Source organism: Silurus meridionalis, chromosome 19, assembly GCF_014805685.1.
Source record: "Silurus meridionalis isolate SWU-2019-XX chromosome 19, ASM1480568v1, whole genome shotgun sequence".
NCBI classification, from domain to species: domain Eukaryota; kingdom Metazoa; phylum Chordata; class Actinopteri; order Siluriformes; family Siluridae; genus Silurus; species Silurus meridionalis.
In genome coordinates, this window is record NC_060902.1 from 6,733,163 (window position 1) to 6,751,147 (window position 17,985).

Consider the following 17,985-nt stretch of genomic DNA (forward strand, 5'->3'; position numbering starts at 1 on the left):
TGTAAACATGCAAACTTCAAAGCAGTAAATATCTTAAGCCTAATTTGCGCTTCTTGTGAATAAATGGTCATTGGAATAAGTTGCAGAATCATATTTATCATATGTATCACATCTAAAAGTATTCTACCCTACTAATTCCACATTGTTTTAATGAATAATTACAGCAAAATAACTAAAATGTCAACCTAGTTCATTAGTGAAACCGCCACGATTTGAAGTGTTAATAACATTTAAATGTCAAATGGAATGCTCCTAAGTATATGGTATGGTGGTAAGTCTTGTATAACTGTTTCCAGGAAATACATTACAATGTGCTTACAACAGCACAAATTTACTTAGAGCTGTATTTATGGCATGTGCACAGTGCCAAGTATGGGTAGGTTTGGCCAGGGGACTTGTAAATGATGGAAATTCTTCTCCATTAAGTATGATTTTTCTTTCCCCATGTCTTTTTCTTTTTTTTTTTTTCTCCAAAATATTTGTAGTTATCAAACAGATACAGGTAATTTATGTACTGTGTAACAGAAGCTGCTCATCAGCCACTTTGATATGAGTTACCTGAATCTCTGTATATTCATGTAGGTATTCACTCAGCCAGTCATAAGGCAGGAGCACAGAGCATATAGTCATAAAGATACAAAGCAAGAGCTTTAGTGAACATATACACAAACATCAGAATGGGGAGGAAATGTGATCTCACTGACCATGACATAGCTGTTGGTACCAGACAGGCTGGTTTGTGCTTTTCCGAAGCTGTGCTCCTTGTTTTACCAGGTATGAATTAAAAAAAGAATAAAAAAAAGAAAAGCCTTGATTATAAGAGTGGTCAGAAGAAAATGGCCAGAGCTGACAGAAAGATTATGATAACTCTTTACAAATGTGGCAAGCAGAAAATTATCTCATATTTCATATCTGACACTGCTGCCTCATTCTCTTGTGTAATGTAATATACTGTGGTCGTTTCTAAAAAAGAAAATCTCATTATTTTTCAGGAAAATGTATATTACTAATGGATATTGATTGTATAATCCTCAGAAATGAATCGCAAAAACTTTTTGTGGTAAAGTACTTTAAGGAAAATGTTCAGACTAGTCTCTGTGGCAGATTTGGCCAGTTTCACACACAATTTCACGTTTGCTCTTTGTTCTAACTTGCTGTCTACAATGAAATCGCAGATGTGGTAATGCACACGGTCAGAATAGCACCATTAGTCCCAAAAAGTTTTGATACCACCTCGTATACGATCTCATATATATATATATATATATATATATATATATATATATATATATATATATATATATATAATCTCTCAGAGTTGAGAATACACCAGGAATAATGATATGAACATGTGTGTTATATGTGTTTTTATACCTAATATTTCGACAGGTTAAATCGGCAGGTGTGGGTGACGAAGTGTGGAATCATCCACTGTGCCCTGGTGTATAAAACATTAGACATGTGCATGACATTAATAAGAAACCTTTTTACATTAAGGTACTGCAGGTTGTAGTTTTAAATATTTCTTTATTTAGTAAGTCAGTTAGTTACTTCACTGTCCACAGAGTTGCCTTTGCCTTCACGAAAAAACTAAAACATTACATAACCAAAATAGTAAAAAAAAAAATTCACACAAATATAATCACATATGTGTATATATTATATATATATTTTATATGTATGTATTATAGATCTATACCTTCTTACAGTCCTGTTTAGCATTTAATAATCTAACGGCAGCTGTTACAAATGAGAATTGATACACTTTTTCCGTGCCCATGGAAACATCTGGAATTAAAAATGTAAGGGATGGGAAGAATCCTCTATAATACTTAAGGCTTTCTTCTACATTTTTAATGCATTAATATCATGGTAACGAAATCCATAAATTTTTTAAATCGCATAGCAACTCTTTAATTAATTAATAAAAAAATTTAATTAATAATTTTTCTTTCACATTTTTAAAATTTGAGATCAAGATGGGTTGGGGAAAATATCAATGTATTTAAAATATGGTTCAGTTGTTGAGGCATTGGCGGCATTCAAGTAAGAAAAGTGACTAACGTGACATCATCATTTAACTCGAAGAGGAAGACAGTAAACAGTGTTTTTGCGCCGAATCAGGCAAAACGTATAGAATAAAGCAGATGTGACTGCCAACGATTCAAAGATGTTTAATTGTACATAAAAATACAGAAACTCATCTAAAGATTTGGAAAAATTAACTGGTCAGATGAGTCATGCGTCACCATATTCTGAACAATTGGACTAGTGCATGTTTGGCAACACCAAGAGAAGATACAGACCTGAACATTCTACCTCTTGTTCTGTGATTTTCTTTTTTTTTTTCTGATTGAATCCCTGCCATAGTCTGCCAAACGATTGTTTTATAATTATTAACATTTCCTTCATCTTTTTTATCATTGTTCTCTTTCTTTGTACTGTTTTAACATGGGAAACTCATCAAGTTAACCACAATCCATGTGCCTTGCAAACAATTCAAGCTTGCACTCAAATGTCGTGGATCTTTTGAAAGCGAGAGTTCTGTTTCCCTTGCCTTGCAGTTTAGACTGTTTAACTTCTCCAGATGGGTTCATCAGGTTCTGCCTAGGAAGCGTTTAGCTGTTGAAAGGTTTACCATATAACAATGGAAAAAAAGTTGATTCATGCTACCAGCAGCAACACGACTCATTACACATGATCAAATTACAGGCTAGCCAGAGAGCTGTCTGTTGGGCTCAAAGACAACACAGCTAACACTGACCGGTTCAGCAATATGCTTGGATTGTTACTCATTTTGAAATCTTCTTAAAGTTTAATACAGATATTGGTGGTCATTCATGCAGTCTTTGGTTTGACTTTTTAAACACTGGGATTTCTTGACACGATCTTTTTATACTGGAATTGGGTTTTAGGTCTAACTTTGAAATGTTCCCATACATGTTGTAAAAATCTTTTACCATCTTAGTTGTTTCTTGTGATCTTTTTGTAATCAACCAGTAAAACATAAAAGAAATCTTTCATGTTCTAGCTGTTTTTTTTTTTGTGGGCGGGTTTTCTGTCAGTTACAGATTTAACTCGCTGTTGAATCTGTTTAGTAAATATAGTGACTGTCAATGGTTTGGATACACCTTTGACATTTGTTTAAATGAAACAACCTAGAAAGTTCTATGGACAGATGAGTCCAAATTGGACATTTTTGGCTCTAATCTTAACCTGGGGGGCTGTTTTGGAGCAAGGAAAATTGGAGAATTTGAAATGAAAGAAATACTGAACCAACAAATGAAATAAAATTTTATTTGTCACATACACATACATACAGGGTACGACGTGCAGTGAAATGCTTTTTACGACAGTAATGCATGAGGGAATGGGATGGGGGGAAAAAATAAACCAAGAAAAAGAAAGCAGATAAATAAAGTATAAACTATATAAAATAAATATAATATATAAAATATAAAACATGGCTACCATTCCATACTTCAACACTATGTGTACTTCCAAACTCTGTAAGCATTATTTCGATCGAGAATAGGATGGCCTGCTCAGGCGCCAGACCTAAATCCTGTTGAGCTTTTGGAATTAACTGGATCACAAGGTTAGAAAAAAATATCCCACTAGCAAAAACACCTTTGGCACGTTTTACATGAGGCATGGCAAAGTATTTCAGAGAAACTAGCTGTCCGAATGCCAAGTGTGTAAAGCTTTTATTCATTCAAAGGGAGGGATTTTTCAATGAAAGTAAAGTTTAACATCTGTATATACACTGATCAGGCATAGCATTGACATTATAACATTATGACCGGTGAAGTAAATAACACTGATTATCTCTTCATTCTGGCACCTGTTAGTAAATGGGATATATTCAGCAGCAAGTGAACATTATATCCTCAAAGTTTGTGTGTTGCAGAAATAATAGCCAGGCATAAGGATTTGAGCAAATTTGACGAACTCCAAATTGTGATGGCTAGACGACTGTGTCAGAGCTTCTCCAAAACTGCAGCTCTTATGGGATGTTCCTGGTCTGCAGTGGTCAGTATAAATCTAAAGAAGTCCAAGGAAGAAACAGTGGTGAACCGGCAACAGGGTCATTGGCGGCCAAAGTTCACTGATGCATGTGGGGAGCGAAGGCTGTGGTCCGATCCAACAAACGAGCTTCTGTAGCTCAAACTGCTGAAGAAGTTAATGCTGTTATTGCTCGATGGGCCATTAACCTGTCCATTACCACTGCAAACAAGAAAAGGTTCAGAGCCGATCCTTGATGCAGTCCAACCTCCACCTTAAACCAGTCGTTCCTACTGCACACTTCACTGCTGTCCTTATACATGTCTTTGCCAGCTATTTTAACAATAATGGCTGTATGAGTTATTTTCAAAGGACAGTAAATCTGTACTGCTATACAAGCTGCACAATGACTACTCTAAAGTATATCCAAGTCTCATTTCTATAGTATTGTCCCTTGGGAAGATCTACTAAAATGGTTGCTGAAATGTAAGGGGTCGCATATAATATATAATGTTTCTGTCTGGACAAAGCAATTCTTCAGTTTGTGAAACTCTCTTGTCAATCTAAAACAGGCAGTTCAACAGGCACTGAATGTTCCATAATTTATCTCCATCTTTTTAGTACTGCCTGCAGGACTGCTGCAAAAAAAGGCCACAGGTTTACCACAAGTCTGACTGATGAGCTTTAGTTACGCATTAATGTTGTATTTCGTGGTTTGGGATACACGGTTAACATTTACACACACAATCAGATACAGTCTGATTATAATTTCTTCTAATCCGATAAATTTTCATCTAAAAATAATAAGCAGTTTTTTAAAAATCCATTTGATTTCCGTTCCAGTGTGGCTGTGTTACTCTAAAGTTCCAGCAAATGTAAAAGCAACAAATGGGAAACACACATGAATCATTTGAAATTGTGTCCAAATTTCCAGTCCTTTTCCATAGTTACAGCTGTTGATTAGAAAACAATAATTCTCTAGATGCACAGTCATCCAGAAAAAAAAGAATGCATGTGATGTAGCGGGTAAAATCAGGCTTTATTTTATTAAATACATTATTAAAAACACATCCAAAGAAAGGGGGAAATGTGAACTTGAGTGGTAGCGAGTAGTTGATATTCATAGAAAGTGAAATAATGTAATCATTCCCCAGAACTCAGTATTATTAATACTGATGAATGAAATATATTAGGATACTTTTTTTTTTAACTCAGTAGTAATCATCTTTTGGTTTGTTCTTCATGGTAATGTGCAGCAAGAGACAAAAAAAAACCTATTGTAAAACACATTCGTGGCATGTTTATTGTAAAACTGTACATTTCTCTTTATATTCACTGGAAATGTATGAGAAATGCCGCAATAATGAAATACTGCTCTGAACAGAATCACGTCTTTGCAAATCGTTGGATCTTCAGATCTGTTGTTTTTCCCTGACTGAATAATTCGGAAAGTAAAATGTTTCCATTTGGCATTCATAGAAAGACTAAAAGTCTAAATAGGTCCCCATAACCACAGACATCTGCTGATATGTTCTACATACCAGCAAGTAGCCACATCTTATTTCTCATAACTAACGAATTAAGGCCCTTGTCTTATAAAATGATCAACATATTAAACAGCGACCTTCATGCAAAACACTACAGGATGGAGAGTTTGGAGAAATTCCTTCCCTCCTCTCAGTTTTTTGAGACACTGTATTAAAAAACTATTAACATGCTTAAGGCTTCATTATATGATTATTTCATTCTTTGAGGCCTCAAAACAACACTAGAATAAGAGCGAACACATGAAAAGGCAGTTGGAGGAATCTTCCGGGGGTCAAGCAGATTGTTCTCGAGGCGCAATGCTACTATGTGCGAATCCTCATCGTTCAAAGGGTCGCAGATATTATCCTCACCGATGTGCCTGTTGGTTAAAACATTGAAAATGTTAGAAACACTCAAGCACATTCTTTTAGATCTGATCTGATCTTTTTTTTTTTTTTTACATGCAAGAATACTTGGTCATTACCATTTCAGATCACCTTTTTCTATCAACCAAATAATTGACTACAGTGCAGCTTTTATAGTTGTTCTGCCCATAATTGCTATAGTATTTAGTGATCGGTAAGACGTCAAGTCAAGTTTATTTCTATAGCGCTTTTCACAACAGACACTGTCTCAAAGCATCTTTACAGAATTTTACAGTTGAAGTGAACGATGTGTATTTATCTCTGATGAGCAGCCATGGTGACTGTAGCAAGGAAAATCTCCCTTAGATGTTATGAAGAAGAAACCTTGAGAGGAACCAGACTCAAAAGAGAACCCATCCTCATTTGGGTGAAATTAAGAGTGTGATTATAAGTCTTTAAACAATACAGAACACTGGAGAGAGAGAACTAACATGAGCACTGGAGTGTAAGATTGTGAGTAATATTCTTTTTTGACAGTCTTTTACAGTCATTTGTGGTTATAAATCTAGGAGCAACTCATAAAATAGCTCAACATTTGTGATCATCATAGATCCAACACCAAGGTTTAACTAGTGAGGGGAACAGGAACAGGAACGTTGGGTATGAGGTGCTCTTTCAGCAGTACATATCCATGATGTATCCACATTAACTGTTTTCGCTATGACTTAGACACCAATAAAAACGGCCACTGCTGCCACTGCTTCACTGGCCTTGAGCAAGTCTCTTAACACGTAACTGCTCGGTTGTTTAAATGCGATAATTGTCAGTCGGTTTAGGATAAGAGCTACCGCCAAATGCCATGAATATAAATTCTGAAGTATATACAGTCTGTTCAGATTCAGTCAAATGCTTTCAATGTTTTCTGCGTGGCATTTCGCGGTGCAGGTACAGAATGCATCCTTTGAAATGAATCAGACTTTTTTTAAACAAAGACCTGACCTGAATCCAACTGAGCATGAAGTTTATTTGCTGCAAAACAAGACAATTGCATCTTTGCAGAGCATCAAACTCAGTCATCTTTACTTAAAGCAGAGATGAACCGCAAATGATTACTGCAAATTAGCAATCAGGTTTTAAAAGTGTTCGTTTGTTCTATTAATTTTGGTTTCTTGGTCATTTTATTGCTATTATTTTTATTCCATTCCCCTGATATTTATGTAAAAATGTTCAAATTTAAGCTGAAAGTTGCATGCACTGTCGTAACCAGCTAAACTATTAAATAGTTTGTTTGTTTGTTTGTTTGTTTTTTGGCCATTTGCCTAACTGTAATATGACCACTAGTTTGATATTGATTCTGTGTTAAAAGGAATACAACTGTTATTAGTGGTAATATAGTGAATGCTGTCAGCATTACACACTGCAGACTTGTTTATCTCAGCATGATTTACAAGAGATAGTAAAACCATTATGTGCAATTAAAAAGAGGAAAAAGCCTATAGAGGAATGAGTCTAATATTCTGGAGTGACTTTGTCTAGAAAATAAATCCGAATCTGCGAAACCAGATCAGTGCTCCTTTACAATATGTTGTAGCAATACATGATTTGTAATTTGTGTAGCTACCTTATGTTGTTGTTGTTAAGCCTGAGGAAATGTAACGACGTCATCTCGTTGACACCGAAGGGAATGCTGGTCAGTTGGTTGTTGTCTAGACATAGCTCAGTCATAGTGTTCAATACGCCGAAGAAAGACTCTGGTTCCACCCCTTCTCCGTCCAGCTTGTTGTAGGAGAGATACAGATATTCAAGGCCAGGCTCCATGTGTGCAAACACGTATCCTGGAATGCGTTCAATCTGATTGCCGACCAAAACCAGGTGAACCAGGGATTTTGGCAGGAAAGATGGAACCAAATGGAGCTTGTTGTGTGACAGATCTATTGATTCCAGATTCCTTTAAACATATAGTGCATGAGAACAATCAATGTCAAAGTATATTTCTATATTCAGCAGAAATTAAATAAATTCTATTATATAAATACTAATTTGCTGATATTTTATTGTTTCGTCAGTTATACCTGTGATTGATCCAGGCAAAGGGCGCGATCCGTGACTCATCTATTTTATTGTGTCTTAGCACAATGACGTTGAGGTTTTTGCTTTGGTTAAAAGCTCCATCAGGTATTTCCTCAATTAAATTGTTTTCAAGATGCAACTCCTAAAAAAAACACACAAAAAATAACAAAAAGCGACGCAAAGAATTATACATTAAATATATTTTGACAAAAGAAAGTTTACAATTTGGTTGTGTCAAAGATATAATGCATGTATCACTGCTATACGTTTGTGGGTTTAGTAAACTTTAAATGAAACCATGAATTGTCACTTTTAATGATTAATTTATACTTCTGTTATACTTTAATGTCTTTGAATACCATCTCAGCAGCCAGGGGACAAACATGGCAGCAACACGACGCATGTTCAAATCACACATAAGGATTGCACACCACCAATGGCAGCAATGTTGTGGATTGTTCTTCAACGATCATCATGCACAAGTTGGCGAAAGGTTTCGACATTTTTGGGGTTGAGCTCGTTAAAGGTCTTGCTGGTGCTCCCTGTGACTGTGCTTGCTGCTTTTTGCTGCCATCTGTTGGCGTGTTGCAAAACTATTCCCGAAACTTTGTACTTGTAGAGTAGCGTCTTATTTTAATTACTGTAATTGGTGAATAGTGTAAATAAATAAGTATTATTAGGTTATTTTCTAAAGGTTTTGATTTGAATGTAGGTCTAGTTAACTATTTTCTTCAGTAAGAAATCTTAAATACAGTAGCAACTTGGCTACTTTTTAGCATGACATGACATTCTGCAAAAGTTAATTTAACCTAGGGGGTTGTAAAGGTACACGTATTTGTACCGAAACATTTCAGTACAGACCTTTTGGTTCGGTTTTTGGCACGTGTACCGAATGCAATCCTTCTTACGTGCTGAACATAGTTTACTAAGTTACCTCGGGAACGTATTAAGTGGCTGGCCGCAAGTTTGTTTAGTCTCCGCCTTGCACTTTTTTAATTTTTTTATTATTATTGAACTTTAAAACATACACAACAATGCCAGAGGTATTAATAAGAAATTAGAGTTAGCGCAGTGTCACTGTGGCTATTTATGCTGTACCAGAAATACAATTTGTTTTGCATATGTGCGAAATTGCAGCCACTTCTTGGTCATCACCAAAGCTAGCAATATGGATTCTTTTGCGTTTTATGTCCAGCTTCAAGAATTCCTCTTATAAGGAGAAAATCCTGGCAATGAATGAATGATTGCAGGAATGACGACATTTGTTAAAGTATGCTAAAATAAGTAGAACAGTTAACGCATCTGTATTACCCAAAAGTGGTCTAACAAATTTAAACTATTTAAAACAATTTTTAAATCTATTAGATTTTTTAACAATTCAATTTGTGCCTATTTAATCAATATAATAAAAAGTATTGCATTCATTTGATTTATTCTATTTTATTTTTATAAAATATAATTTTATATATTATTTAACCAAGCAGGCATTTTATTTAAAATTATAAAAAAAAAAAATGTAAACTGTTGATGTTCACAAGTATTAATAAAAAATTGCATTAATAAAAAAACGACGAGCAGTTTTATGTTTTGCATTTCTTCTTCCTCACTGTACCGTAATTGTACAGAACCGTGACTTTAAAAACCGAGGTACATACCAAACCGTGAATTTCGTGTGCCGATACACCCCTAGTGTACGGAAGGGGGCAGTGTGATGTGGAAACAAACCACAGTGTACAGACAACAACAAAAGTTTTGGCAGATGAGGCAGTGCAATACAGGCTTGAACAGGATGTTAGAAAAAAGATCATGAGACAAAGAAAGAACAAACGGCATGACCTTCATGACCAAATTAAAAGAATTGCTTCTGCTTAATGGTTTTGTTCCTGGAGAAGGGGTGGCCCTATTGTATTCAGTCAGCTCTTGTTCCTGAGGCTTGTGATTCATGAACTTGAAATTAATCACTTCCAGAAGTAAATTCCTTCTTTTATTTTAATACTACAGCCTTGCTCATTTAAATGGCCTTTTTTCAGCAGGAAATTATTGTTCAGTCTGTGAGCTCCTGGTTTTAAATGGCCTGTGGCAACAGAATCAATCGCTCTATTTACTGTATTCATTAAAATGGAAAAAAAAACTTTTAATCTGGTATAAATTACTTTGTTGTTTATATTAGATAGAATTTGGCCACTATTTCCATTGGTGGAAACACAAATAACTGCACAAGTACATATGGGTGTAGGAGGAAAGCGTAGTTCACAACACAACTCTGACACTATTAAATGTTCACTCCTTCAAACAGCACTTTGCCAAAATGTACCTGCATGTCACTTACTTAATGACCAGTGCTGTCCATTAAATACATATAATTGAGATAAATGTATAAAAAAAAAATACATATATAAATACATGGTTGTTATCAGAGGTTTAGAGGTAAAAAATACTTTTTAGTCCAGACTTTGGAGTCCATTTCAAGACTTTTTTTCATGGACCAAGTGGAGTAGTATTATACAGTGTGATTTAGTACTGTGCCGACACTTAATCGATTTAATCACGTTCTTTGTTGAAACTGACAATATAAACAATGTGCAAGTATCAGTGTGGCATGGTGATGAAACTTTGGAGCAACCTTGAGACATTACCTGCAGAGATGCTGGTAGGCCTTGAGGGATGGTGCGGAAGTGGTTCCTGCCCATCCGTAAGTAGGTGAGCTGTTTCAGTGGTGTGAAGCTTTGGGGAGTTACATTTGCTTCGCTCAGTAAGTTCCCTTCCATTTCCAATGTAACCAGATTGCTCAGACCTGCCAGGGGTTAGTTATAACAATACAATTCCATAGTATCTACCTTTCACTTCTTAATACTTACACTTAAATTTGATATTAAATGTGTTTTAAGCATCAGCTGCTCTTCATGACCGTTATGGGTTACCTTCAAAGCTACCCTCATCAATCTCTTGGAGGTTGTTCTCATTGATCTTAAATTCTTCTAGCGTATGTGGAAGCCCAGGAAGAATGTGTTGGAGCAAGTTTCCATCCATGTATAACCTAGTTAAAGATTTAAGCTTCTGTAAATGAAAAAAGTAAAACCAATGGTAAATGAATTAGAACCATATAGTATAGTATCAGATCACATTAGAATAATGTGCCTAACTTGTACAGCTAATGAACAATTTTTGCAATATTTGCCAATTATTTAGATGCTACCTGTGCCATATGTGTCTTAAATCAATTTGCAGTCCTGTGAAGCTGCTTTGGTTTTATTCATACAAGCAAGTTATTCATACTGCATACTTGCAAACTACTGGGTGTAACTAAAAAAAAGGAGACTTTCTGATATTTTTCTTGATTGTGGGCCATGGAATTTTGTTCATTGTTTATTTTTATTGGGTGTTTAAAGCAGTCTGAGCACAGGGAGGAGAAACACTGCAGCACTAACATTTGTGTCAAGCAGTGTCAGTTCTAAAGTTATGGAAGTGAACACAAGGTTGTGTTTATTAATACACATATATGGATTTGTGTTCTCTCTTTAACACTGTTGGCCATGGTATGGTTTCAAATCCTGGTACTGACAATAAGATGATCACCATCAAATCAGCTACGTTAAAAGTGGCTTTAAATAGAAGCATCTGCAAAATGAGTGAAGGTAAATGTCCTTACGGAAAACGCTTGTGGATCAATTCCAGATGATAAGATCTTGTTTTTTCCTAAATCTATCCACTCCAAATTCAATACACCATTAAATGCTTCTGCTGGAATAGTAGTGATTTCATTTCCTGTGGATTCATAAAATATAGTTTGTTAAATCATTCGAAAATGCTCCACATTAACTAGTCATGATAGAGATAATCTTTTTCCCCCAAAGCAATTTTAAAGACTGAAAATTATTTCATTGTGTTTTATGTTCTATTCCACATTCTAGATTGTAAGGTAGACAAAATATGTTCATGTTGTTGTGTGTATATGTTCATTCCCAGGAAAAGACAAGGTCACGAATTTTTTTTTTTTTTTGGGGGTAAAGGGTTAAAGGTACTTAATACTTGCGAGTTTAAGAGCGCAGGGTCAGCCATGACACAGCGCCCCTGGAGCACTGAGGGTTCAGGGGCCAGAGAATTTGTAATAGTACTTAATATTACTAAGGTATTGGTGGAAATTTGATGCAGCCAAACATGTAGAAATGCATAAAAACTAATTTGCATAAAATAGAAAATATTAAAATCTTGCTGGAAGAAGATGCAGTATTTACAGCCCTGTTTTGGTCAGAAGCTGTTGAGTCATTTTCAATGGCAGCTTTTGTGTCTGTCAGCAAGCCACAGGTTTATATCTATGTATATGTATATATATTTAAAATATAGTATCTCACAAAAGTGTGTATATCGCTCACATTTCAGCAATCACACTATAGTAGATCTCAAGAGACAATACTGTAGAGATGAAACTTGGATATATTTTAAAGTAGTCGATGTGCAGTTTGTGAAGCAGTACAGATTCACTGTCTTCTGAAAATAACTCAACATACAGCCATTATCGTCAAAGTAGCTGGCGACAAAAGTAAGTACACCCTAAGTGATAACAGCTGTACGTCAAGTATCCATGCAGAGCCACATGTCTTATTCATCATGGTCATGTTTTTGTCTGCTTGACAGGATCATACAAATTTGTTTATCTTGTATTAGAGCAGTTAAAATTTGGTGCTTTGAGTACAATTCTCTTATACTGACCACTGGATGTTCAACATGGAACCTCATGGCAAAGACTCTCTGAGGAATCGAGAATTCAAATTGTTGCTCTTCACAAAGAAGGCCGAGGCTATAAGAATATCGGTAACACCCTGAAACTGAGTTACAGTACAGTGATACGTAAATCTATACTGCTATACAATCTGCATATTGACTACTCTAAAATATATTTTTTATTTCTGTAGTATTGTCTCTTGAAAACATATAATAGAACGGTTGCTGATAGGTGAGGGGTGCACTTACTTTTGTGAGATACTACTTAACATTCATGGTCAGACTCAACATTCCAAAGAGTATTTGTGAAATCTTGAATGGCGTAAATGCAGACAACTGTTTATAGCAGCTAATATGAGTAAGGAAGCAAACTTGTTTCATAACAATTGCTTCAATAAATAATAATAATAAAAAAAAACAGTAGTAACTGTTGCTAGAAGGCCACATCACAACCTCCTCATAGTTGATTGAGGGTTTTTTTTATCCTATTCTACATGTTGATCTTTGCACAGACATGTTGTCATCCTTACCCTGTAGATTGAGGGATTTGAGCTCAGGGATGGAAAGAGGAGGAATACTGGTGAGTTTGGCATTTTCGCAGGAGACGATGACATCAGAGATTGTGCATCCTTGAGGGAGCACATAGCTAATTCGTGCCGATTCCTCATCTACATCATCTCCCTCTCCAGCGTGACTGGTCTCCGGTGGTTCAGTCGGTGGTGGAAATTCCGGAGGGGTAGGCAACTGTGGTGGCATCTGGAAAACATCCCCTCTTAACCACACAGTCTCCTCTTCCTCCTCCTCCTCTTCTTCGTCTGCTCCAGGTTCATTCTGTGGTCGCTCTGCTGCCTCCTCTAAAGTCCTCAGCATCTCCCTCTGTTCCTTCTCCCTTCTCCTTATCCTCTCTTCCTCTACTCGCTGGAGCTCCTCCATCCTCTTCCTCTTCTCTTCTTCCTCTGCTGCTGCTTTCCTCTCAGCTTCCTCTTTTAACTTTTTCTTTTCCCGCTCTTGCTCTTCCAGGTGTTTCCTCTGTTTTTCTGTCTCCTTTTTTTGCTTCTTTCTCCTCTTCCGTTCAGCATCTTTTCTCAAGTGCCTTTCCTCTTCCTCCTTGTATTTTTCTCTCCTCAGGCTTTTATCAGGCAGAAATCCGCCATCAGGGATGCTCAGGTCGTTATAAACAGGGGAATCCCCGGAGTGTTCGGAGACTTCATGAGCTGTGATTGTTGTAGTAATACATCAAGAGTCAGAATCAATTCACTTTTTGACTACATTTACATTAATGGCACTCGGCAGCCTAATGGCTGTAGGATGCATAAGAAGCAAAGACGCAATGTCTTTAGAAACATAGTTCAGTAAAGTCTAAAGCACAGTTTGTGAATTCTCAATGGTTTTAAGTTATGATGTTATCATAAACAGTATTTTATGTTTTATGTCTTGAGGGTGAAGTTCAATCAATACACTTTACTCACTAGCGTCGATGCAGATTGGGCAGCACTGTCCGATGGGTTTAAATTTCAGTTGGCATTGTAAGAGCGGACACCGCATTTCATCACACACTACATTCCCATCGGAGCATAAGCAGGTGACGCAGGGCTTCGGTGACCACACAGTCTTATCAAACATGGTGATACCCTGAAAAACACACTGTCCTGTGTTCCCTAGGGGGGGATAAAATTTGATTTTTCTTTTTATTATATTTGCAACTAAATAGCTTTTTTATATTTATATATATATATATATATATATATATATATATATATATATATATATAGTCTTCAACTTGGTCACTGGATAATTAAATTCAAATAAATTTTACAGTGAACATTAACACAAGGCAGTTTTATAGACATCTGGATATAAATGTAGATGTGGAAAAACTCCCTGAGATTTCAGGAAGGCCCCTATTCCAGGTGACTTCAAAGAAAGAGGCTAACAGCCCATGAGGATGAAGATTACCCTAAATATGATACCTCCAAGACACATAAAGCCCACCAGATGCATTTTTTCCAACTTGAGCTCATTCGGCGTCTACGCAGCACACTCTGGGAAAAGAGTGCCATCTGCCCAATTCTGCATAAATGAGCTCAGACGACTACTGTTGACTAATGTTTTTGTAATTCTCAGTGGATAAAGTAACGTCATCCCTCACAACCTGTGAGTTCGGCCAATTTTTGCTCCCTTGACTAGTCAGAAATGGCTATGAAATTGGATTCAAACTTGCTACCTGCCGTCTATAAGGCTAATGAAGAGCTATCTGGATGTGACTTGCTCCATTTTGTCCTATCTTTTTTTTTTTCTTATTAGCTTTAATTTCTTGCAAAGCCTACTATAAGTCCATATAAAATTTTAAAAGAAAATGTATCTTGCTGTTGACCAGAACTGTTGTTCTCACACCGTAGCTGCTCAAATTGGACATGCAGCCAGTCATCATGTGGTCAGTGTGATACCACCATGGGCAATATGGTCTTGTAAACAAATAGCCAACTTCCCAAGATTTTCCTTTCAGGAAATACCACAAGTCCTCAGTGGAAAGAATAACATCACCCTAAACCTATGAAGTTTATGGCCATGCTAAATCATCTTAATAATTGCAGAGCTGAGCTTTCAATACTTTTAGCTTTTTTCTAAAAAAGTAAAATTGATCTTCTGCCTCACATATGGCCATTTATTTAATTTTGTGTGCATTCTATTTTCCATAGTCATCAAAAATAAATAAGCCAGGTTTTAAGGCCCTTCTTAAGCATTCACTGACCTGGAATAACATTGTAGTTCGGTTTTGGTTCCTCTACCTCTTTATAAGATTCAATAAAAACCGCTGCTCCGTTATATCCACCATTCGCTGGCACCCTGCCTTGTCGAGCCATTTTCTTCCCCCTCCTTCGTCTTCCTTGAGCCATTGGACGATTCGGATTCTGCTCTCTGGCAACACTGTAGCTTATCCAGCAGAAAAATGACACGGCAAGTAAAAGCCATAGTCTCATGACGGAAGTCTGTGGAATGAAACAAAGGCTTTAGGCCGCATTGCCCTTAATATACTCCTTTTAATTTATAGTTTCTGGCACACTTCTATAATAACAAGTCTGGGAATAAATAACAAGGTACACCATTGTGTTTGGGCTTCTGTATTATCCCATGTCAGGGTTTCTGTCAGGGAGCTCTGAGAATATAGTGATACCTTGTAGCAAAACATTAAGGCGACCCTAAAACTATTATTTAGATTTGCGTTAGGTGCCAATTACTACTTTTTAAGTGTCGTGTTCAGATTTAACAACCATAATACAAGTATTTTGTGAGCCCAACAACCCTAAAAGGTTCCTGACAAACAGCTGTGTTGGTGCACTATTCAGTGTTCTTTATCTGTGTATATAAATGTGATAGTTGTGAGTATTTTCAGGGTATTCAAATAGAAGTGTGCATATGATGCAGGCAAGTAAAACCACATCCAACAAAAATATTTCCATTTTGTACAACCATGCCAGGGTGTAAAAGTTTTCTTTGCATCATACATAAGCCATTAGAACAAAGCATGATATGAACATTGGAACATAGCTTTGCAAGAATAAACAGCAATGTTCATCAAAACTCTACTCTTGAGAAGAACAGAATTGTGATCATTAATCCAAGCAAGAATCCCCCCCCCATTCATATTGGATGCAAGCCTAAGACAAAGTGTTATGTGGTTAGTGTTTAAGCAGTTTTGGCCCTGTGGCATGGGGAGAAACGGGGGAAAACTAAAGAGTGAGGTGAAAAAGAGAGAACCAGAGAAAGCATTTTGATTAACCAGCGTTTTAGGATGACAAGGCTTAGATGGAAAGAATCTTTCGAAGAGGCAAAAAGAGAGGACGGTAGAAAATATCCAGCAGTGAGTGAGGACATCCTGCATGACCATACATATGCTTTGTTTTGTTTTGTTTCCCCCTCTGAACCCAGACAGAAAGCATTATAGAGTTTACACTATAGAGTTTCTCAGGCAGTAAGAGGGCTGGAACAAAACTTGTTTTTCCAATAAATGCAAACAGTTAACTGCCACCCCCCTGCCCCACATGCACTATTGTAGCAAATCTTATATATAAAATTTTTTTTTTAAATCAAGTACTAAATCATAAAATCCAACTGAATCCAAAAAGCGTTCAAATTCTAGATCATTTACATCTGCTACCGCAGTTCCGTGACGCTTTACTGATGGTTTAGAGGAGAGCAGAAATGAGTCATTTGTACATTACCAGTGGTTTGCAGGTTTTGCGAGGCTAAATATTTCCGCCGTTCCCAGGCTGTGTGGGCTTTGCCAGCAGCGCTAGGACAGCGTGCGTCTGCTCGGCTGCCGAGCTGATAAATGTCTAAAACAGACGAGGCTGCGCTCTGTGAGAGAAGCTGGGGCTTGCCTAAGAAGCTTCCTCAGTTCAGTATCTGACAGTCACAGTCGAGGGGTCAGGTAAATGATACTGCCTCTTTTGGAAGAAAGAGGTCGGTGATTTGCTGTGCCGTAATTACTAGTCTATGGAGGTGCTGTGAACAAAAGAGGTGCCATACGGCTTGTCATTATTTTGAACATCCATTTAGGGGAGAAACTAGCATGTAAATGTACATGTATAGCATTCTGTAAGGCTCAGAGGCTCTGCAAAAACTTATAAGAACAACCAAGAAAGTGTGCTTGATGTGAATTTTTACAGTGCACTAAAACATGTTCTTCCCCATGATACTTTTGTCCAACCCCATCTCCCATTTCATGGGTGGGCATTAGCAGGCAGTATCCAATTTCATATGGAGGGTGGTTATGTGTGGTTCCTAAATGCTGTTTTGGTTTGTTGGTTTATGGATAATGTGTATTACATTTAGGATTTATCCCTTTTCCTTTATATTATGTTAAATGTCTCTTCCCCCAAACATCCTTCTAAATGTATTTGCACTAATAAAGTCTTAAAACCTGTGCCTGAAAATGAAAGAACACATTTCAGTGCCTGACCATCACAGACTATAAACAGTGCTAGGATCAAGGAGTTAGTGTTTTTGAGACATATAATTTCAGTGATGACAGAGGCAGTGTTTGTCTCACTCATGTAGAGGCATCTTTGAAGTGCCATTTTTATGTTGAGGTGGTTTTAATAGACATAAACGATCATCAAATCATCATAATGCTTCCTTTCATTATATAATGGAATCTAAGTACTTCCAGGAGCAAAATCTGAAATGAAGTATCTGTTAGTGGCTTTAACTTAAATTGTGAAAATATAGATTTGCACATTTTCTCTGGTTGTCCACCATAACACACAATTTCTCAATGAAACTCGTTTCTTTG

At 36.7% G+C, this 17,985-nt stretch overlaps 2 protein-coding genes across 3 annotated transcripts in view; one reads left to right on the plus strand and one right to left on the minus strand.

Moving 5' to 3' along the window:
- LOC124402637 (centromere protein P) overlaps nucleotides 1-17,985 on the plus strand; it is a 91,087-nt gene that overhangs the window by 60,795 nt on the left and 12,307 nt on the right. The window lies entirely within an intron of this gene.
- ecm2 (extracellular matrix protein 2, female organ and adipocyte specific) lies at nucleotides 5,026-17,118 on the minus strand. Its single transcript, XM_046875775.1, has 10 exons — nucleotides 16,913-17,118; nucleotides 15,442-15,679; nucleotides 14,159-14,347; nucleotides 13,220-13,903; nucleotides 11,617-11,732; nucleotides 10,889-11,024; nucleotides 10,604-10,761; nucleotides 7,970-8,109; nucleotides 7,519-7,845; nucleotides 5,026-5,911 (listed from the first exon to the last, which is right to left on the minus strand). Exons 2-10 carry the CDS (start codon nucleotides 15,668-15,670, stop codon nucleotides 5,743-5,745), a joined length of 2,148 nt encoding a protein of 715 aa, XP_046731731.1. The 5' UTR covers nucleotides 15,671-15,679; nucleotides 16,913-17,118; the 3' UTR covers nucleotides 5,026-5,742.

Bases quoted from the DNA above. Each gene is read 5' to 3' on its own strand.
- ecm2 (XM_046875775.1), bottom strand. From the start codon at position 15,670: ATGAGACTATGGCTTTTACTTGCCGTGTCATTTTTCTGCTGGATAAGC. The intron at 8,110-10,603 runs GTAATGTCTCAA...TGTTTTTTTTAG, and splicing joins GCCTACCAGCATCTCTGCAG to GAGTTGCATCTTGAAAACAA. The intron at 5,912-7,518 runs GTAGCTACACAA...TTTAACCAACAG, and splicing joins CTTAACAACAACAACATAAG to GCACATCGGTGAGGATAATA.